Source organism: Crotalus tigris, unplaced genomic scaffold (assembly GCF_016545835.1).
Source record: "Crotalus tigris isolate CLP2741 ecotype Arizona unplaced genomic scaffold, ASM1654583v1 scf7180000024387.2241675, whole genome shotgun sequence".
NCBI classification, from domain to species: Eukaryota; Metazoa; Chordata; class Lepidosauria; order Squamata; family Viperidae; genus Crotalus; species Crotalus tigris.
The window spans coordinates 481,678-506,053 of NW_024100557.1; the positions used below are offsets into that span (position 1 = coordinate 481,678).

The window sequence follows — 24,376 nt, forward strand, 5'->3', positions numbered from 1 at the left end:
ATATGATATTGATTTTAATTGCATTAAACTTACTCCAGAAATTTAATCGACATTTTAGCCATTGTGCTATACATACTGAAATCACAGCTATAAAGTTAAACATAATTCATTCAACAAATTGTGATACAGCGCAAAAAAAACATAAACCTAAATATTTTATAGTGTCTGTACAAAATGTAAATCCATACTTCTTGCAGTAGTCTATAGATGCTAAAGGCAATAAATTAAACTTTCCAACAGATAATATAACCAGACTATAAACCATATTTCTGTACAACTTTATAATTTTTGTACCAGAGCTCAAGCAGTATATATAATATACTTATCCTATGTTTATCCAAAACAACAATTTTGATGATGTAAATTGGGCTCAAACTATGATTGGCTCAGACTCATACATTGAGCTTGGCTAAAGGTAAACTAGAAACTTTCCTTGAAGTATCATAATCCGATACTCACTGGGGGGACTTCCCAGTGAGCTTTGGTAATGGCAGTGCATAATGATCAAATACAGTCACAATACTATTAACATACTACTATTAGCATTTTCCCACAAAGCATTGGGAGAAGATTTGATAATGGCACATTTACATGGACTGGAACCAGGATATTGTTATTTTTATATTTCAACCAGTTGTGTTTTATAGTTTTGAAAATTATTTTATATATCTTTTAATTCTTGAGTTGACTGAAACATGGGCAGCTATATAAATGTTTTAAATAAAAATAAATAAATAAATATATTTAAATGTATAAATAATGGCATTGGCAAAAAAAGTAATATCAAAAAACCAACTACGAATATCTTTGCATAAGGAAAAATCTTGGTCCAAGGAAAGACATTGTTTAAAGAAAATTCATACTCCTGTTACATTTTATATACTAGTATCAGCTTTGATGGTGGTGATGATGTTATAATGTACTATAGTTAGGTATTATATAATACTATATATACAGTATATTTTTTTGTTATTATAGCTCAGCTTATGGATCTTCCCTGAAGCCAGTGTTTCTTAAATGTTTTGCTCTCGGGACCGTTTCCAATTTAAAAAATAATGCAAGACTTCAAAAGAGCTTTTGTTTGTATGGGTTATATTTAGAATAGAACCTATACCATCTCAGACAAATGACTGTGTAGCCTCTTCTCCAGTGATAGAGTGCCCACGATTTCTGGAGGCAAGCTGTTCCACTGGTTAATTTTCCTCACTATTAGGAACTTTCTCCTTAATTCCAGGTTGCTTCTCTCTTTGGTCAGTTTCCAACCATCGTCCTTCCCTCTGATGCTTTGGAGAATAACGTGACCCCCTCTTCTTTGTGGCAGCCCCTCAAATACTGGAATACTGCTATTATGTCTCCCCTGTTTCTTCTTTTCATTAGACTAGCCAAACCCAAACCCAAGTCCCGCAACCGTTCTTCATATGTTTAAGTCTCCGGGGCTTTGATCATCTTAGTTATTCTTCTCTGAATTTTTTCCAAACTCTCAACATCTTTTTTGTGATATAGTGACCAAAATTTATTGATATTTATTGTATTAGAAATTTAAATTGATTTTTCATAGAATGTTTATTGAGTCACATAAAATTAGCATTATTATCATAAATAAAAATATTTTATAACAATATTAACAAAATATTCTTTAAGAAAACTTTATAGGTTTTTAAAAAGTAAAGAATAATAGCAATAGCAATAACAAGAAGCAATTTAGACTTATATACCGCTTCACAGTGCTTTACAGCCCCTCTCTAAGCGGTTTACAGAGTCAGCCTATTGCCCCCAACAATCTGGATCCTCATTTTACTGACCTCGGAAGGATGGAAGCTGAGTCAACCCTGAGCCTGATGAGATTGGAACTGCTAAATTGCTGGCAATTGGCAGGCAGCAGAAGTAGCCTGCAGTACTGCATTCTAACCACTGAGCCACCAGAGAAGAATGACAGTGTTTTAAATTTTTTGCAAATATTTTCAACATCCGACAAATCATTTTGATTTTGCAGAACCCTGAGAAGGTTTGGGGGGACTTCTCAGTTATCCTGAGACCAGACTTTAAGAAAAATTGCTCTAACCTAAAAAGGAATTTAGTAAATAATTCTTTACACCTTTCCTTTGATATCTTCTCACAATTTTCCTAACATTTCTTCATCACTCATCAGTATTGGTGTATGTATACGTATGTGTTTGTGTCCGTGTGTTACTCTATGATTCTTTTGCAGAGCAGAGAGATTGCAGAGCAAAAGATTGCAAGAGAGTAAGCTGTTAGCTCTTCTCATATCAAAAACAATGCAATTGCATAGGCAGTAGAAGAGTCAAGAAACAAGAAATTGCCTACAATTTCCTTTTGCCTGCTTGCTTTTTTTCCTCTAGTACTTCTCCCACAGATCAAAGGATTGGAGAGGAAAGATTTCAAGGGAATAAGCTGTTTGCATAGTGTGCCCATGCTCCAGAGCTGCCAGCACACTTGCATTTCTTTTGATGTGTACAAGACAGTAAGCAGGCACGCAGGCATTCCAAAGGATAAGACAGTGGTTGAGGGCAAACAAAAGCCTAAAATGTGAAACTGAGTAGCATTGTATCTTTCCAGCTGGAAAGCACAATCATAGTCATATGATTTATCACTTAATGACCACTTTACTTCAAAATAGAGTTGCCATCCCAATTAGGATCACTAAGTGAGAATCTGTAATAGCAATGAGAAATGTGGCAGAAATGTATACATCCTTATCCTATGTCATTTCTTTTTCCTAGGCAAGGGGTAGGCAACCTTGGCTCTTTTATGACTTGTGGACTTCAACTCCCAGAATTCCTGAGCCAGCCATGCTGGCTCAGGAATTCTGAGAATTGAAGTCCACGTGTCATAAACAAGCCAAGGTTGCCTACCCTGTCCTAGGCCATACAATCCAACTACATTTTCCTCTTTAGTGTTTCCAACTTTGGTATTCCTGTCTCTAATCACCAACAGCGCATCTTGTGTGCATGTGCTGTTGACTTTAGATTGAATCTGACCATTAACTTGTCAAACTCTTCTTTTTCTGCATCAATGGTTAGAGCAGTGCTTCTCAACCTGTGGGTTGGGACCCCATTTAGGGTCGAACGACCATTTCACGGGGGTCGCCAAACAACGCAGTCTGCCATTTTTTCCCCCTTTTCCTTAGCTGTGCTACTCCCTTTTATTCTATTGGCTTTTGAAAGCCAATAGGAATTGTCCAGGCTGTCTCTGCCCTGCTGAGCCCGCCAAAAGTCCCACTTTGCAAATGGTGCTGCACCAGTTGAGTAGTCTTCGACTTACGACCAGTTGAGTAGTCCTCGACTTACGACCAGTTGGAGGTCGCGGCATTAAAAAGGTTGAGAACCACTGGGTTAGAGCATGAGTTTGGCTAATATAATAATAATTAGGGTTGTCTGTGAAATGTAATGGATATTATTTGCTCATTAACTGCACTGTACCCAAATAATGTCTTTGTTATATCCTTCCCAATTTTGAAAGCAATGCTGTTTTTTCTTTGGTTTCGATGTCCTTAATAGTAAATTGTATGATTGTCTGTCTATGCTGAGCTTTTTTAATACTCATTCTCCCTACTTCCCATGTTCCCACTGTAGTTCTCTCTCTACAGCTTTGAATGTCCTTTTCCTGCATGGCAACAATGGGAACTAGACATCCTAAAGGGTTTTAATCTAGTCACATCACATACAACATGTGATGAAAGATCTTCAGCTCTTCCTCAGAAGCATGTTGAGGACTATTCAGCCTGCTAATTCTAACACTCTGCACTATATCTTCAGTCATTTTATCTTGTCTGCCCATTCAATTAATTTGGTACAATACAGGAGTACTTTACCATTGCCATATAATAATAATAATAATAAAGTTGGAAGGGACCTTGGAGGTCATCTAGTCCAACCCCCTGCTCAGGCAGGAAACCCTATACCATTTCAGATAAATGGCTGTCTAGTCTCTTCTTAAAAACTTCCAGTATTGGAGCATTCACCACTTCTGGAGGCAGGTTGTTCCACTGGTTAATTGTTCTAATTGTCAGGAAGTTTCTCCTTAGTTCTAGGTTGCTTCTCTCCTTGATTAGCTTCTATCCGTTGCTTCTTGTCTTGCCTTCAGGGGCCTTGGAAAATAGCTTGACTCCCTCTTCTCAAAGTATCATATGATCCCTTTGCCATTGTCACTGAGATGATCATTCACCATCCTGCTTTATTGGTGCTGCTCAATATAACCACTGCTGGACAGTTTCATGTCATGGGTGTCTCTGCAGACAATATATCCTCTTCTCATAGAGTCCCAGGATACTTTATCTGTCCCTCCCAGGAACTCCTTTTCATTATGAGACATCAGAGCAGGACTTGAGCAGGGACACTAATGACACATCCTTTGTAATATTTGGTGAAGCCAGAATGGCTGATAGTAGGTGTAGCCTTTCAAGATAGAAGCAGGTAATACAATTTATTGGAATTAAAAATAAGATGTATAAGGGTCCTCCTTCTGAATAGATCCAGAATAGGTATTTTATATTAAGCCATTTTATATATTTTTACAACATGCTAGAAATGTCAGGTGAAAACAACCAGATGCACACATATAGAGTCCAAGCTAACTAACTATTTGCTGTATTCTGCCTGTAATACAGGAATCTTCCCAGATTGCTTTCTTTCATTTGGGGACAGATAGGTAAGGTTCTGTGGAGCTTATGGTTAGTCCGAGATCTCCTGTGGCTGCATAATAATTCCAGGCTAATCCTTTGCTTGAATCCTCTTCCCTGCCTGGCTGCATGTTTCCTAACAAGAAATTCCTTATAATTTGCTGTTAGAAACATCCTTAATTTTAAATATATGAATAGGCTTTTCAAAAGACAATGAGATGCCTCATAACTTCAGAATAATGGTCATGCATTAATCATATATGCATAATACTGTGCAGTTACTTTAAAATTTTAGAAATCTGGCTGTATATCTTTAAATAAATATGGAGATCCAATCTTTCTTAATACAAATCTACGAGGACTCCTTGTGCTTTTGTTTCAGCATGAGAATGAAAGTGGCTGTAAATTAGATTCTGTGCAATATCTTGTTCCTTATTTTTGAACTGATTAGTTTCATACTGTTGGCAGTGACTTACTCTGTTGAATTCAGCTTGGGATTTTGTAGCAATTTTCAGCATGGTGTTCTAACCCCTGAGGGACTATGTAGATATTCTGTCAAACCTTTTCCAATGGATGTGTATTTCATTTGTGAGATGTACTGTGCTCATTTAAAAGAGCCACTCTTCAATCTGTGATGGAGCATTTTCAAAAGCTTAGAGAGGCGGAAGTCTGACACACTGACTAAAGTATTGTTCCTTCCTAAGATGTATTGGCTCCGTTAATAAAAATAGAATTTCTGCATTGTATTGAATTTTGTACTGCAGTGTTCTAATTATTCAAAAGTTATTTTAGATGAAATAGGTAATATACTAAAATTTCATCATTTGCTATAGAAATTACTGGAATCACTACCATTGAGGTACTGGTAAATTTATCTTCTTTGCCAATTTTAAAGTGTTTTTTTTTAAAAAAAAAAAATGCTCTAGCACACATTAATATAACAAATGTGAGTAATACATAGTAGATCAGATAAGAAAATTGCTTATTCTAATATTTTGGTTCTGAAAATAGGCAAGAAAATATATTTGGAATATGTAACAAGGTCTTTTAAAGTCTTGGTTCATGACTGATTAGTTGCTTGTATTTCTTTTGGGTCTTTTTCAGAAGAACAAAATAATAGTCAATTCGGATCATAGTACCTCATCAAATGTCTTATATAAACCTAATACATAAAAATCATTCTAATTTATGATCAGAATTTCAAATATCTGCATTTCGCTGTCATTAAAAAACAAGGAATGGGTGAACAACGAAGCATTAGGGAATGTTGTTACTAGAATTTTTTTTAATTTACTTCAAATCCTTGGGATATTTATTCTAAGAAGAAACAAAATTTCTAGAAATATTTATAAATCAGACATTAGTGGCAATTCTTAATGTAGCCATTCTCTATTCTAGAAAAGTATCATTTCATAACTACGTAAGTTATGAGTAACATTAAAAGGCAACTAAGATCATTCTATTAATTGCATTCTTTTTTTTTTTAATTTACAGATGTTACTTGGAAGATGGAGCTTCAAAAGGTGCCTGGCTGAATCGATCAAGTATTATTTTTGCAGGAGGAGACAAGTGGTCAGTAGATCCTCGAGTTTCAATTGCAACAGCAAATAAAAGGGAATACAGTCTCCAGATACAGAATGTGGATGTGTCAGATGATGGTCTATATACTTGTTCAGTGCAGACCCAACATACGCCCAGAACCATGCAGGTGTACTTAACTGTAAAAGGTATAAATAATTCCATTTTCTAAATTTTAATTAATTTTTTATAGACAGAATCAATTTGGCATTTGATTGTAATAGATAATTAATTCATTTATAGTTTTGTTTGATGCCATGAATTAAAAATACAGTTGGCATAATTGTAGTCAGTTGCAAACACATGTCAAAATGTGTGGGAGTATGAATGTTTTGTAAAAGGGAGCTGAGAGGATTGATTTTGTGCTTGCAGAAAAATGTATGGTATTTATTAAAATTAAGAGATGCCATGTATTCTAACTTTAAAAGTTAGAATTATAATCAGACCTCCCATTATGAAAAACCTTTTGTTCATTGCTCCCTGCATGAAATATGTACCAGTTTGTTAAAATTATATAATCCTATTTGTTTGCCACAGCTAGATACCATTATGAAACAAGCACCAGAAAAAAAAAATTGAAGATAAGTATCCTCTTCTGGTCTAATACTTTTTTCAACTTAATAATTTGGAGTAAAGTTTATTGAAGATGTTATTCAACAGTTTAGTTGCAAGTAAAATGATTTATATCCACAGTGATTTGAGTAATTATGAATTTGGATTAAATGAGACCTATTCTGTTCAATTTAGCATCCACTCTAAAACAAGCATGACGTTTCATCTTTTTCTTTTGCACATACTTTAACTTGCAGTGGGAGATGCCTTCCCTTGTCTACCTTATGAACCTCTTATTTCATTAAAAGAATGCAAAAGTAGAACAAATTTCTCAGTTCAGTGTAGTAGCTCTTTATTTAAGTGGAGGTACAAAGTAAAAATATACATTATTTTCAGTCTGTTGTCTCTCCCTTACAGTCAACATTGCCGTCCCATTTTTCTCCATTAGAGATGTATGTAGTAAATTAGATTATTTGCTGAAGTTTTCTGTTGACTACTGCAATATTTCCTAGTTTCATAGAGAAACATTACTTAAGTGAGAAATGCATATTTTTTTCCACAGTCTCTATGCATTAGATTTGCAGCACCACTTTTTGATTAACCAATATTTCAAATATCTAATAGATCTAATATTTTCCACCATAATTGATATATGACTCTGGCTTCATAAGTTAACCAAAGCACAGAATCTTTGTCAAGATATTTGTAGTAAACATATACATCATATGTCTGAAGATAAGGAAAAACGATGGCCTATATATAGTCAGAATAACTTGCATATTGGCTATGTTTCACATGAAGCAGTGGATTAAATGTAATCCAGCAGTGGATTAAGTATACAGTTCATGAACTATAACACAGACTATCACACAAACTGTTCCTGAAAATGGTTCGTTAGTCTCTCTTTTCCCAGATCAATGAACCGGCCAGCAGCTGACATTATTTTTTTAAAAATAACACCCCCCCAAAAAATGAGAGTGTTATAGAATAGTTGAAGTTAAAGCCATTCTAAGTTAAATGAGACAAGTTGATGCTTTGTTAAAGTTTTCTACCTTGACCAAATTTGGGCAATGTCACTTCATTCAGGCAGTATGCTAAGCATAATCAAATTTAGCCAAATTTACTATATGAACCAGGTTATATTTTGATCAATGCTTAGTTTAGTGGAATGCTGTTTGGGTCTGCTGAAGCTGTTCTTCCAGGCACATTAACTCATCTCTATTTTGTAATGTCTCTTCTCAAATAGTGACCCCTGGTAGCATCACCTCTGCATATGTCCCAAAATGAAAATCCCTCAGTGTCTAATAAGCCATTAAAAAGAAATACATGCAGCCCACACTAAGAAGATATTGGAGGATGAAAAAAAATCAATTTTTCTGAAATTGATTTTAGCTAAGGCCCACCCTGAATGAGTGCACTTTGATTCCCAGAATTCTTCAGCCTTAATGGCCATACTGAGAATTCTGGGAATTGAAGTCCATATGTCTGAAAGATACCAGATTGGCTGAATGCTGCCCCAAACACTGAGAAAAAGATGCTGTGGACCAGACAATGTTCAAAGTATTAAAAAATCCCTGGCAGGTGATTTCATCAATTGAGAGCCAAAAAGCAAGAATAGTATCCCATGCTTTTACTGTTGGTAGTAGAAAAAAGAAGATCCTGTCAAGATTATGTATCTTTAGAGAGAGAGAGAGAAAAAAAACATTCTCTGAAATAGATATGGCATTCTGAAAATACTACAGATAAGATTCAGAGGAAATGAGTATGTTTTTCTTTCAGAAACTAGAAAATAACAACAATTATGGTCTCATAGGGAAAATGGCAACTTGATGTAGGCAGCTCAGAAGAGTATTTATTTTGGTAATCAAAGTTCTTTCTGTATCTTTTCATTGAAACAAATAGTCATTAAAGTCATTTCCTGCAAGTATTAATAAAGTTCAAGAGGGATAGATATCATTATTGCAACTAAGGTCAAAGAAAAGAACATAAATGTCACTGAAAACAGTGTTCCATGGAAATTTGCAAAATAACAAAAACCACAAAAGCATGCTGTCAAATACACTGTTTTTCAAAAAACTCTCTTATCCTTGTCATGGCAACACAAGTTTAGTTGCACATTTGAACTTGATAATTTGTGTGGTAGGCTTCCTGGTGCAATGAAACTGAATAGTTAGAAAGTCCCAGAACATTTATCATATTTATCACCAATGAAGCTGCTGTATATTTTATAAAACAGAGCACCATTTTGTGTTAATAACCTTCTCAGAGATTAGGCATGCCCTAATTAACTATTCTAATGGACAGGTGGTTTAGGAATTAGCAAAGAGATGAAGGAAGCCTTTGATCTCATGAGTTGCAGTGCCAAACTGGCTTGGCCATCTGATTGCTGCCTATCTTTTTTCTAAAATGTTCTTTTATGCTGTCACTTTAGATTTCTGTATTTAAGCCCCAATAAAATACAAACAAAGAAAATCAAATTAGAAATAACTTGCATGTGGGTTTTTTTTACAAAATATAAAAAGATGAAGAAATGAAGAAAGATCACTTTGTTTATTTGGTGGCATCTATCTTGTAATATAATCTGGGAGTTTACAAGGATAACTATCAGTAATATATTTGAAGCTGTATCCTAAGTTGGATCATTGATTCATTTCATCTGATATTGTCCACTTCACTCACTATGATTTTCCAGATTTTCAGCAAAAGGTTTTCATACTAAGTTTTTTTTTGTATTCCAGATGACAGGGCGAATCCTTCTTAGCTTGCTACTGCAACATGCACTAGTACTGTATATGGTAGTCATTTTGTAAAACAGGGGTCTTCAAACTTGACCCTTTTATGACTTGTGGACTTCAGCTCCCAGAATTCCTCAGCCAGCATCCTGGCTGAGGAATTCTGGGAGTTGAAGTCCACAAGTCATAAAAGGGATATGTTTATTTGATAAATACTGACAAACACCCTTGGAGCTCTTACTTAAGGTTAAGGATATAGATAGTGACTGAAGTCATGCTTTATTAATATTGCTATATGATGGAAATATGAAACAAAGAATGATTCTAATAAATGTCAAATCTTTTGTTTTAGCAGCAGCGTAGTTATTATTTGACTGCTGTCGTATGAAGCAAGATTTAATATAACCGATGATTTTTTTAAAAAAAAAATCTACTGGAAGAATTTATCCAAGTATAATATATGTAGTTCTAAAAGCATTTTTCCAGGTATTCAGTGGAGTTTTAAAATAATTTGTTTGCAATTTACTGTATTTCTGTGAATATTTTCCCATACTATTTTGCATATACTTAAAAGCTCATAACCATCACAGTGTCATGGTTCCGACAGATGAAACTCTTCAAAAGAACTTTGAGGCATTGTTTACTTTAAAGAATCTTTTATTCTAGAAACAAAGTATCGGCACTACACAGTTAAAGCCAAAAACTGAATTCCTCTCCCCTTAGCACAAAGTAGTAAAGCACAATTCCCTCCTCCAGTTAACAGTCATAAATCACATTTCCCAATTAGCTTGAAGCATGGGCTTTCTCCCCAGCTCTCCAGCCCGCCAAATCTTTATCAACTCTGGGTGCAATAACCTTCGGTTCCCACCGGCTGAGTTATTATTGTTATGACTAGCTGGACTCTCATCCACAGTCCCCCTCCCAGCATCAGCGAACTCTAAAAGCAGTAGAGAAAAGATGGCTACATTTTCATCTGTTGTAAAAGCAAGAACATCTAATGTTAGCAGTGTTGACACATAGCTTTACAAATTCCACCATATACAAGGACCCTTGAATACTTTTCTCTAAGACTGGTATGGTGAATTATATTACATTAGTTCAGACTTCACGTTCTCTAAAGGTAATTAGACTTCTTTCATTTATTGAAATAGTGAATATTTGAATGATGATGATTTTTCATAAGCAAATGTCTGTCATAAGTCAATGTACCTTATTCTGCTTATTAATATGAGTAAATCTTTAATATATAGATTTATAGTCTGTTGCCCCAAGACATCACATAACTCTCAGAATAGGGCTGCCTTTGTATAGCTTCTGGAGGCATGAGCTATTGTGGCACAAACATTTGAGGGCATCTTTTGCTTGGCACATATGATGGCTACGTTCTGCGAGCTATGTTGTCTTCCAGTGTGCTTCTAAAGTGCTGCTAGTGATATCCAAAGCTCTTCATAGTCTGGGACCAGTTTATTTTTGGGGTAATCTCCCCAGTTGTATCTACCATGAGATCCAGCAGAAAAGACATGCTCCAAGTCCCATCTATTAGGGATTGAGGTAGCCTTTTCTGCTATGCTGCCATTCTCTAGAACATCATTCCTTCAAAGAGTAGATTTGCCCTGACTCTATAGGCTTTCTGTAAGGCCTTAAAAACCTGGTTTTGTTGTTTATTCTTAGGCCCAGGTTATGTAGTTGAGCCTGTATCTCAATTATGTCATTGTGTTGGTTGATCGTATCTTACCTGCCTTATATTTGTTATTTATTGTTTTTTAAATGTTTTATTGATTTTTTTTATTTTGTTAGCTACTAAAGTTATATGTTTGAGATGGATGGCCATATTAATTGAATGAAAAAATAAATAGTTATTGAATTCTAAATTGTAATGTGATAGACAGGAAAAAAAATATGAAATACGTGGGAGAAATCATAAAAACTCAGATGGATCTCTGCCAAATTCATCTTATTTACATTTAAATTGCATTGAAGCAAATGTAGGTTTTGCTTTAGTTTTTATTATATTGTAGGCTCTACGCTCTAGTCAGTAGGCTCTTAGAACAAAAAAAGGTTGTGCATTCCATTTTTAATGAGTCACACATGTTTCTGGTGAACATAATTATTTCCATTTTTATATTGGAGATATTATGAATAAAAAGAAGAAAAAGACACTGCAAACTTAAGGGTTAAATTAAGACAGAATACTGTCTTCTCTGGAGGATAAATGATAGTATCTCTCGTGTAAACCAGGAATAAATTTCCAATCAACATTTCTTTATTTTGCACAAGAGATACAAAAGCAGCTTGGATAAACAACAGAACTTAATCCACACATTCTTCACAAAATAGTAATGAATCTAACTTCAAACATATATCTTTGCCTTAAAGATTTCATCTAAACCAGGCCAAACCTATTATTTGTTAAAGCAGGGGTTTCAAAAAATTTTAAGCTGTGTAATAGTTGAAAGCAAACAAACAAAAATTCCTCCCTCCCTCTCTCTATTCATAAATGACAAAGATATACTGATGTTGACTCTGTGTCCTGGATGTATATTACAACATGTTAAAGAATGTGACTTACTTTGGAAACATTAGACTGATGCCCAACACTACTGGGTCAATCTGTGGCCCAAGACCCTAGATATGAATGTTAATCAAAAGAAGTGCTTGCTAATTTATGTAATAAAACCCAAAGAGAATAATTCTTGTCCTGATTTATGTTGGACTTGCCAACAAAACCTGAGCCTCAAATTAGGCTTTCACTTATATTTATATTGCCTTAGACTAAATCATGTTTATTTTAAAACTAAAATAAAAGAGAAAACATGTAAGACACAGGAGAAAGATAACGAAACAGTTATATTTCTGACAACCCAATTTTGAGATGATAAAACTGTTGTTAAAGGAACGGGGATCTTTTTTCTTCTTTGTTTTTTTTTGACATTAACATTTTACATTTCTCTAACTATTGTCTACATTTGAGTTACTGTTGCTAGAGGAAATAATATGACAGAGTGTGACCCAATCCACATTTGTATTTTCTTCTGGAATAATTCAAGAATTATTCCAGAAGTAGATATATAGTGCAATCCTATATATGTCTACTCGATGAGTTCAATAGAGCTTGCTCCAAGGTAAATAGATATAGAACCACAGTCTGAATCTGAAATATCTACAGCAAGTTATATAATGGGAAGAGAGAAGCAAAGAAATACTGATGGGAGGAAAAGAAGATTCAAAAAGAAAGCAAAAAAAATCACTACATTGACAGCATGTAGATGATTGGCATGGCAGTTGGGCAAAACATGAAGTAAGAAAAAATTGAGAAAAAAAATGGACAGATTCTTTTCACATTTGAAATTCTTTCTGCCCTACAAGGTGAACTCGGTTGACCTAAGGACATGTTACTCTAACATGACACGAGGGAAATGTCACTTACTCACTTCCAGAATGAAAAATGTCCAAATATATTGTCTCTCTTTCAAAATTAAGCCTCACTCGAAGGCAGGGATTAACAATGAAAAATTCAGAATGAAATATTTCTTCGTAATTGTGAGATCTATTTCTTTTTAACTCCAGTACGGGCACTACTCTCTAGCGTTTCATCCATTTTATCTATTATTCAATGCACTGTGTTAACAATAAGCCCAAAGCCTCTGGTTTGAAATTCTGTGTGCTGCATACGTTAAATACATCTCAGGGACACTGGCTTATCTTGGAATCCAATAATAAAAATGAAATATCAATCATAATTAGCCCGTTCTGGTTTTTTTTAAAATGTAAGGATAAATAACAGTATGAGATACAAATAAAAATGGTTTCCTAATTATCAATTGGATTCTGCCTTTGTTTCTGCTAAACAAAGGCAGATTAAAATTAGCAATACCACATAGACTTATAGACCACTTCACAATGCTTTACAGCGATTAGTTTACAATGCATGCATGCCATGTAATAGCTCTTTACCTCCTTCACTATTGTAGCTTTTAAAAATGTGAGGCTTTCTGGAATGAAAAACCACCACAACATGGAAAAAGAAATTCACAATATTTAAATTACTTTCAGTCTTCATTACAAACTAAATCAACATGCATCAAAGGAGAAGAGCACTCATGTTTGTTGGCTTTACACACAACATTCACTACTGAAACAGAGAATAAATATATATGTGTGTGTGTATGTATGTATGTATGTATATATGTATGTATGTATGTATGTATAGTGTTGTTGGATGCAATGTCACTGAAGAAAGTGACTTACGACACGACCATTGCAGCATCCACAAGATCATGTGAACAAAATTTGGATGTTTGGCAACTGATTCATATTTATGATAGTTGCAATGTCCCAGAATCATGTGACCTTCTGACAAGTAAAGTCAATGGGGAAGCCAGATTCATTTAATAATAATATTTTTTTTATTTTGCGGTCACAGATCAAAATACAAGTGCAACAAAAGAAAACACAAGAAAAATATAATCACAAACAATTAACACCAGAAGCCTTGGCTAAGGGGAATTACAATGTTCTCCTCTAATAGTTACAGCTCTTAAAAGAAATTTAGAAACCTGAGAAGTAATATAGGAGGAGCCATCCCCTAGAGAATATAAAACCAAATTACTAACATTAGAACCAGAGGGATCAATTCTAAGGAGAGGCAATAGTTTAATTCTGGCTGTATTATACATAGGGCAGTAGATTCATTTAACAACCATGTTACCAACTTAAGTACTAGACTGTTTCACTTAATAACTGTGGCAAGAAAGGTCATAAAATTGGACAAAATTTACTTAACAAAAGTTTCACTTAGCAACAGAAATTTTGGGCTCAATTGTCATAAGTTGAGGATTAGCTGTACTGTAGCTTATCAGCTAGCAAACCTATCTAATATTCAATAGAAAATTAACTCAGGAATGTCGGATTTTCAGGCTAGGGACTTTTCAAGAATTTGTCCTACAAAATACATTGAGCCGATGGTATCAAAGTAAAGCAAATTCTTTTTGCCTATAACTCCAATGTGCATATTGAAATCTTCCAAGATTAATGGTCTGGATTTCGGAATAAAACCAATACACTACATGTTTTTGCAGTTTTGTGAATTTAGACCAGTTCTGAATACCCAGATACTTTCACAGTATCTGGAAAACATGGCAGACAAAATATGGAGAATAGCATTGAACTCTGTGACATGAATGCAAATAACACAATTATACACAGGAAGCTCACAATCTCTTGGAAAACTAAAGCCTCACAGCTTACATTTCACTTATTTTGATTCTGCCCAAGTATGTAACTCCCTTCCTATGTTGTATATCTGCATTCATTTATCTGTACATGTAAGTACAATTTATGGATTCACTGTGTCATTGCAATTGATGCTTTTGAATTAAATATGTTCAATATTTCCAGTGTAATGGGTGCTGCCCTTTTCTACTAATAAACCTCCCTAATGCCTCCATAAATATTAATGTATTGATTTAGTCTCTACAATGTTTGTGAAGACTAATTTATTTCCTAAATCTGGCCAAGAGGGACTTGTATTTGGGACTAACAAGATAAATCTTATACAGATTTATTTAAAGTGGGGCAAAATAAATATGCAGAAGACATCTATAATCATACCAGCAGCCACTTCTCACTTAAAACTGACAAAGCATTGCTCTTTTAAATTGCTGCTGCTTCAGATGTCAGTTTGTTATAAAATTAACTTCTTGATGCCAGCGACTGTTATCAACTTGTCTTTTCTCCATGAAGAAAACCAGGAAGATTGAATGAATTTATGCTGGATTGCAAAGTAGCCTGGTAAGATTTAGAAAACAATAGACAGGCAATCATTCTGTAAAATACATATTTACGCGTTTTTATTATTGTCACATGGATGCTTCTTATTATATACTTTCCAGTATATAAAGTGTAAATTTGACAGTCCTCTGTCACTTAAGTGTATACAAGGCTAGTATGAGTTTTTGTTCATCTGCTCAGTCCGTGAACCTACCCAGAGCACAAGAGATTAGAGAGTTGAGTGTCACGCAGTCATGTGTACTACTTGAGGCAGTTTCTAAATACTTTTGCAAAAAGGGACGTTTAAAGCAGTCTGTAGTATAATCTACTAATATGATCTAATATGAATCATTTGTTCAAATGCGGGGGATGTACCACTTAGCTCATTTGTATCATCTCCATAATAAATATGGTAAAGAAGGGTAGATCTCTATTCTGCCATAAAAGAAATGTGATGTATGGTTCACATTAAAAAAGAAAATACCAAAGGTAGTTTGGGAAAGAGATGGGAGGAAATATGTAACAATAATGGTTTGTGAGATCCGAAACCCAGTTCAGAGGTTTACAATCTCCTTTAGCAAAGTATAAAACTCTTGCAGGCTCTTAATAAAGACTTAGTATAGGATCCAGATTAATATGGCATCAATTTAAAAAATGATAGTCGTGTATAGTATAAACTTTCAGTGAATTTGAAGGATGAATTTATATTTGGTCAGAATTCAATGTGTAATGTGTTAGAGGCTACATGTTGAATGCAAAAAAAGAGAAGGAAAGTGAATTTATTTAAATTGGGAAGAAGGCAAGTCCAGATATTTTTTTTAAATGGTTTTTAAATAGATTTTCTTGGGCAATAACTAGACAAAAGAAATTTTATAAAAATGGGCCAGTCACAACACATCCCAGAGTTGTTGTGTAGAAAATAAGAGGAAGGTGTGTTGCGCTGCTGTGAGTCATTTCTGAAAATAAAAGTAGAATATAAATTAACAACAAAAAAATATAAATAGCTTCTGACTATTTTCAGGATCGGGAAACCTGATGCTATAACAATTCTATTAAAAAAATGTTTTCATCTTGAACTTTTATGTAAGCAAGCTTGCCAAACTCCTGAAATATGGGAGATGTTTTCATGCAACTAAGTATCTTTGTAACCCTGTATTAAAAAGAAACCCTGAGACTTATTTATATTCAATTTCAAGTAATCCTTTAATGATACCCCATTCAATTTGAAATTGGTTGATGTCATCTTCTTTGTACAATTACATGAACTATATTAGTTGAATCAGCTGGCATTCTATTAGTTGGGGGGGGGGAATGAGACAAGAATGTCTGTCTCCTGTAATTTCTGAGCACTATGTGTGAACTTGTATCTCTATGTCTACATGAATAAGTACACACAAAGAGAAGGACTGATTAAATTAACTGATTGGCCATATCATTCTACTGATATAAAATGGATTTTAGAAAATAAAGTAATTAGAATATTTTAAAATTAAAAGAGGGGAAATGCTTTATTTAGAATCAGAATAGAGCTGGAAGGGATCTTGGAGGTATTCTAGTCCAATCTCCTGCTCAAGCAGGAGACCCTATACCATTTCAGACAAGGGTCTGTCCAGTGTCTTCTTAGAAACTACCAGTGACTAAGCAACCACAATTTCTGAATGTAAGCTCTTCCACTAGTTAAGTGTTCTCACTGTTAGGAAGTTCTCCTTCATTCCAGGTTGCTTCTCTTCTTGATTAGTTTCCATCCATTGTTTCTTCTCATGCCTCCTGGTGCTTTGGAAAATAAGTTGACCCCCTCTTTTTTGTGGCAGCCCCTCAGACTGGAATACTTGTCACCCCAGGTACTTCTTATCTCTAGACCCAGTTCCTGCAACCATTCTTCCTGTTTTTGCCTCTAGGCCTTTAATCATCCTAGTTCCGTGGTGGCGAATCTATGGCACCTGTGCCACAGGTGGCAGGCGGCAGGCAGAGCCGTCTCTGGTGGCACGCGAGTCATTGCTGGGCTGAGCTGCTCCCTCCTCCATGCATGCGCCTCCGCACATGTGCAGTCTAAAACTAGGCGAGAGGCTATAAAAGGCACAACTTTCGGCAGAAGCAGCATTTGCTGCAGACAGTGAGAGAGTGAGCACAAGTCGGAGCAGACAGCGAGCGAGCAAGCATGAGCCGACAGCTCGGTGGCCACACCCACCTGTGGCCATGCCCACCCGGTACCTGGCGATGCATAAGTGGGTTTGGGGTTGCAGTTTGGGCACTCAGTCTCTAAAAGGTTCACCACCACTGTCCTAGTTGCTCTCCTCTGCACTTTTTCCAAAGTCTCAACATTTTTTTTGTAATGTGGTGACTAAAACTGGATGCAGTATTCCAGGTGTGATCTTACTAACATTTATAAAGCGGTACTAATACTTCATATGATTTTGATTCTATGCCTCTGTTTATACGATAAATTATACAATTTATATAATTTATAATACATAATTGTATTAGCTTTTTTAGCTGCTATCACACACTGCTGGCTCATTTAGAATATTACTTTAGAACTTTAGAAAAGTTGTAAATGTTTATAGGAATGGTGATCATTTCAGAATATTTTAAAATACTGGTATAAATTATATGATTTATCCTACAATGTCTGATAGACAAAGGATAAGTTACAATAAGTTTTTTAAAAGTATACATAAACATATCTTAATATTCAAATAATGTATATGAACTTGGTGTGAAATAACAGTTTCTCAGTAACCCACTGCATAAATTAGGTGCCAAATCCAAATATCTAAAAGCAATCAAGTTATAAACTATTACAAAAAAAGGAACAGCCAACTAATTAAACTAGAATTCAATGCTTTTTTTTTAAAAAAAAAAAAGAGATCCAGAATGAATTGAAATGCAGGCAATGTTCTTTCAAGATACCACAACTAATCCAGCTAAAGTTGAACAGATTTCTTTGTATGACAGAAATCGTTCTTGGACCTTATATGCCTTTTGGGGATTTTTTTCAAACTGAGAGGCATGAATCAGGATTCCATTTTTTTGGTACAAAGCTAATAGTGTCTCACTCATGAAACATCTCCAGTGGAGTGTTATCATCAGTTAAAACTCTTTTTGTCAACTTTGTTTAATGTGCTATATGATGAAATAGCTTTGGAAATAAAATTCCACATTTTCACTTCAAAGATGTGAAGATTGGTGAGAAATAGAAGGTCTCAAACTTAGACTGTGAAGAAAAGGTAGACAAGCAGAAACATCAAAGGAAATCTATTTGTCCATATTCAAATCCAAACTAAAATTAATTTTGTGATGGATAAAATCCTATATCAATGTGTTTTTCAATACATTTAAGTAGATTTTTTTTCAATATTTTACATGGCTTCCCTTGTATTTATCCAGTCATTATGAACCAAACAGATTTTGCACAAATTTGAGACTAGTTTTGCTTTTCTAATCGAAATGAGACTGTTTCCTTCAGTGCTTGTGATCTCTGCAAAATAGCTTTGGTCTTTGGGTAGGTAGAATAACAATTTTGCAATAATGAGGTATATCTGCTGCTGATGAGGGGTTAGAAAAGAAGCAGATCATTGGAAATGAAAAAAGAAGAAAAAGAAGAAAGGGAATGTGTTTCTCCTTGCACATAAAATGATTACAGGCAAATACATCTGTTGTAGTCTGACATTCTACCCACTCCTTCATTTCTTAAAGGCAAATGATATATTTATACTTATTGGTTAAACATTTCATTTTTGCAGTTAGTAATTATGTGCCTTCCTCTATCTTCCTGCTTGCAACCTTGCAAGTTAAACAAATCTAATTATAAAAATGCAGAACATTACATGTATCAATAAAGGCAATTAAAATGCTAGGAATGTAATTAAGAAGAAAATTATAATTTTGAGAAGGAAAATGAATATGCTCAAGGGCATTTACATTTGGAAACAAGAGCAAAAATAATTGCAACAGGCCAGGAATGCTGTAAACAATATTTATTTACAAAAGAAGATGGCAAATAGATTTGCAATTTCAGAGCTAAAATCAGTATCGTACCAGTATCATGAAGGGCTTCTTGACATTTTGTTCAACAGATTCCTAGCTATAAGAATATCTTTGGCCTTGACTTTGGTCACATCCTGACTGCTCAGTACAGGTAGTCCTTGTTGTAAAGTTGTAAAGTGGCCTTTTTTGCCACAGTTGTTAACTGAATCGTGCAGTTCTTAAGTGAATCTGGATTCCTCATTTCCTTTGCTTGTCGGAAGTCAGCTGGGAAGATTACAAGTGGTGATCACATGACCCCAGGATGTTGCAATTCTCATAAATACATGTCAGTGTCGTGTGTCCAAATTTTGATCACATAACCATGGGGATGCTGCAGTGGTGGTAAAGTGTGAAAAACCAATCATAAGTCGCTTTTTCTCAGTGCCATTATAACTTCAAACTGTCACTAAACAACTGGTGGTAATTTGAGGACTACCTGTTCTTGTATTCTTTCCGATGGCATTCTCATGGTCAGTTTGCTCTTGTGTTCTGAAGTTGGACTGGATCTGAAACCACATCATTAACTCAATGGTTCTATTCAGTGGTGGGATTCAAATACCTGAACAACCGGTTCTCTGCGTGGATGCAGGCCTGGGCCTCCGAGGCCTAGAACAGATTTCCATAGACTTCCAGAGGGCATTCACACACTTCCAGTGGGCTGTTCTAGGCTTGGGAGGCCTCCTCCAGGCCTCCGAGGCCTAGAACAGACTTCCAGAAGTGGCATCCACACACTTCTGGTGGGCCGTTCTAGGCCTTGGAGGCCTCCTCTAGGTCTCCAAGGTCTAGGACAGACTTCCAAAAGCAGTGTGCATTCAGCTTGTTCTCCAAACTCAACAAAATTTAGCTACCAGTTCTGCCGAACCAGTGCGAACTGGCTGAATCCCACTCCTGGTTCTATTACAGTGCCTTTCATGGGACTAGGACACTGACCTTATATTTAAAGTTTTAATAATTTTTAATTGGTGCTGCCCTCAAGCAAATCATCTACCAAGTAGCAATATTATTGACTGATGTTTTTAAAATGCCTGACACCCAATGATTTGGGGTATTATACAGCATTAAAACACAGAGCAATAAAATAAAAGAACAAAAAGATGTGCATCCAGAAAAGAAATCATACCAAAGAAAAACAAAACCCTTTAAGGTCTCACCATCCTTCCTACAATAAGTTTTGGGAGAATATCCAGGTTTTCAGTGCTTTCCATGATATAATCATGATAGGAGCCATGTGGATCTGTAGTGAGTTGCCATTCAAGAGATCAGGCACCATGACAGAGTTTATTAGTTCACAATTAGTCCATCCGATTGTACACATATTTCTCAATATCATACTGCAGAATATTGATTGTAACATCTTAAAATAACTCCCTGATGAGGGTTGGTGCAAAATTGGGGGAATCAGACTGCTCACGTATTGATATTTTAGTGTTCCTCATTACTAGTCAATTTGGCTGGAACTAATGAGAGTTGTAGTTCAGCAACATCTGTTAAGTCCCTGCCTATAGGCTAGCATCTTCATAGAGAAAAGATCTGACACACCCATCTGGGGTGTTCCCTTTTGAAAGAGGAACAGAATAAACTGATTTGGCATCATACCATTTAGGGTATTGAAATTACTAGGGTTCCAAAGAAAGCAATGTGCTACTCAATTTCTTGGGAGACCAAATATATACCAAGCACTATCTCATTAAATAACTTTAAGGATGGCTGCTCACAGTTTGTTTCTTAAAGGTTGAAGTAATTTCCCTCAGTTTCCATCCTTCACCACTTCATTGCTGCTTTATAAGAAAATAATTATTCCCCATCTCTTTCTTGTGCTTTATACCAGAATTCTCTGAAAATTCTCTTTTCTTTCTTTCCATTGCTAAAATATGTCTACGTGACCTTAGAAGAATGTTATCATAGGTTTTGTGAGGAAGCCATCATCTTTAACACTGGATAATTACAGTGTCCACTGTTTTTCTGCAATTTGTCTATGAAAGAAAGACCATTTGAGTAAGAGTTTAATAATGATATATGATAACTCTGACAGCAGGGGATAGAATTGTTGATTACAGCTGTAGTAACAAAAACATACTTAAACCTACTTAATTCCATAATGTATTACTTGGAAGAAATTTTACAGGTCATCTAGTCCAACATTCTACTTACCGGTAGCACAGATTCACTGAAACGTCCCTGACAGTTGGCTATCTATCCTTCATTTGAAAACTTCAGTGAGGGAGACACCATAGTTTGAGAAAGACCATACTATCACTTAACAGTTTTTGCCATCAGGACAAGTCAGCCTGAATCTCTTTTTTAAGTCCTTGTCCTTTATTCTTGTCTTAATTTCACAATGAAACAGATGACTCCTCGCTTTATCACAGCATATATATATATATATATATATATATATATATATATATATATATATATATATATATATATATATATTTGTAGATCATTATGTTATTCTAAGTGACAGGTAGTCAAGAAATCCTCCACACACCAACACATGGTGCATCCTCTATGGAGAGGTTGGAAAAGATTTTCAGATTTCAATATGTATCTGCCTACAAAGATCAGAATCATGCAAGCCATGATATTTTCTGTGACACATTCTGGGAAGCAAAAGTTGGACTTTGAAGAAGCAGGAAAGGAAGACTCCTGAGTATGCCATGGCAGCCAAGAAAACAAATGATCATCAAACAACTCAATGAAGGTAGAAAGTGTAAATGACTAAGCTCAAATTATCTTAGTTCAGATCCATTATGTGTAAATCCATTATGTGTAAATCTAGCTTACTGCTAATGCTGGGAAAGCCAGGAAAAAAAGAGGACAAGAGGACAACCAACAACAATGTTGATGGAGTCAGGTATGTTGGCAATAGGTACAACATCACTGAAAGATGTGAAAGACTGGATTAGGGATAGATGGTCATGGAGAAAAATCTACATAAAATCTATGTAATTGCTAAGAGTTCACAATGATATAATGGCACATAATCAATAATCTGACCTTTTCTCTGAACTTTATCCAGCTTTTCATTTCCTTTTTTAAAAAACAGAGCCAACTGCTAGCTAACCAACAAGCTCCTCCATTTTCCTACTCTATAGCAAGAATTGGCACATGTTCAGTTGAACATCAATCAGTTGAATTCAGCCAAGTGTCCAAGCCTGTAATCATCACTTTAAACCATGTATCTTTTAAGGAGTGCTTGCCCCCAAAATATTATGAGAAACTTTATCAAAAATCTTACTGTGATCAAGGTACATTATTTCCAGGCCATACCTTGGTCTACCAAACTATCATTATAAAATATAAACAGACATACATACACATACATATGCATATATATCTAGTCTGACATAACTTGTCTTTGCCAGTCCATACTGGTTCTTAATAACAATAATATTTTGTTCTAAATACTCACATGTATGCTGCCTGACAATCTGTTCAGGCACCTTGCCCAGTATAAACACCATCCCCCTAAACTGGCAGAAATGTCATCAGCTCACAATCTTCATTCTACTATGACATAAGTGTCCATGTTGTTGCAGTTCTCGCTACAAAAGTGCATGATTCCCTAATATATTCAATCCAGCATCAACCTTAATACAATGTGGTATGATAACTTCAATAAACACTTTTCTAACTATAGCATTTGTCAAGATTCAAGTTTAAGAACCCAAGAAAGGTGATTAACAAATACGAGAATGTTAGTTGACTGGATTATACCACGTGAAAAAGATTGTTTCTCTTTTCCTTTTGTCTCATTTACAGTATCTATATAGCAAATATATTTCTTTTGTAGCTTGTTTCTAAACCTCAAAGTAGAGTAATAATGATTAAATTGTCTGTTGCTTTCATGCTTGAGTTTAACCTGTCAGAGTTGACAGCTTTCTGGTAGAATACATACTTTGTATGCAGCAAGTCTAGGACCCAGTTCCTAATATCTACAGTTAAATAACTGTTCTCTTCTACCTGATGAGAAATGTGTGCATAGGCTCTAAGGAGCTTTTGCCAATAAATGTACATGATGTTAGGCCAGCCAATACAATGATACAACACAGTAGCAAACATGATCATTTCAATGACTTTTCATATGGTGAGTTCTGCTGTGGACATTCAAGATCAATTGCTATGCCTGGAACCAAATGAGATGTATTTTTCCCTGTTCAGTTGGGACCAGGTATAAATGACAGTGCTAATTACATCAACTAAATGTACGGAGACCTTTTCCTTCAGCAGAAAGCAAGGAGTAACGAAAGCCATGTCAGCATGTCCCTTTTTGTATTCATCACAATCCACCATCTGAATGTTATTGCATCTTGTTTTCTTCTCTTTTTTTCTTTCTTACCACCAAAAATAATACAACACTTGGTTCATTAATCCAAATCATTTGCAACAACTGCACTCAGTAAAACTGAAGACTGGAATAAAAATAGCAAACTTCATCGGTTTCTTATTCAACCAAATCCTACACTCAGTACTACATGGCTAATTTTACAGCCGAGGGGGGGAGGTGAGGAGCAAATGAGCAGCTTTTTAGACTATAGGCAAAAACATTCCCCAACACACACCTAAGGAAGAAACTACACATGATCTTGAAACGGCAACTAGGCAAGTAAGATCATTTTCAGAGCAGCAGAAACTGAAGTTCTGCCCCATTGAACAGAATTGTGTTTGATTCAGTTCACTGTAAAAAAAAAAAAAAACCTGTTTACCTTAGCAATAAACAAATCATTGCTTTATATGCAATAAAGAGTTTTGCAATTTAAGTGTGACAAAAATCCTATTTTGTATTGCATATTTTTGCTACTGTTGCTAACTCCTATCATACAAGCATTGCTAATCTTATTTAGCCCTGTTCACAAGATTTGTGGCTCAAATCCAATTATATTTTATAATATGGCAGACTTGTCTGCCTTACAAAGTAGGCAGAATTCTGCCATTCTGTCTATATTTCCTCCTTTCCATATGGACATAACATTATGACTCTGCTTATATTTATGGCCAGTGCTCTTTACCTAAAGATTGATGGAGAAATCAGTTTAACTATTATAATCTTCTGTTTCATTTAAAACCTGTGATTATG

At 35.2% G+C, this 24,376-nt stretch overlaps 1 protein-coding gene across 2 annotated transcripts in view; it reads left to right on the forward strand.

The window, feature by feature from the left end:
- NEGR1 (neuronal growth regulator 1) overlaps positions 1-24,376 on the forward strand; it is a 523,078-nt gene that overhangs the window by 249,180 nt on the left and 249,522 nt on the right. For both annotated transcript variants that reach the window (XR_005554954.1, XM_039329096.1), the window contains exon 2: positions 6,134-6,366. Coding sequence is in view for 1 of the 2 variants with exons in the window: in XM_039329096.1 (XP_039185030.1) it covers positions 6,134-6,366 (233 nt within the window). In the remaining variant the exon portion in view is untranslated. The remainder of the gene's footprint in view (positions 1-6,133; positions 6,367-24,376) is intronic.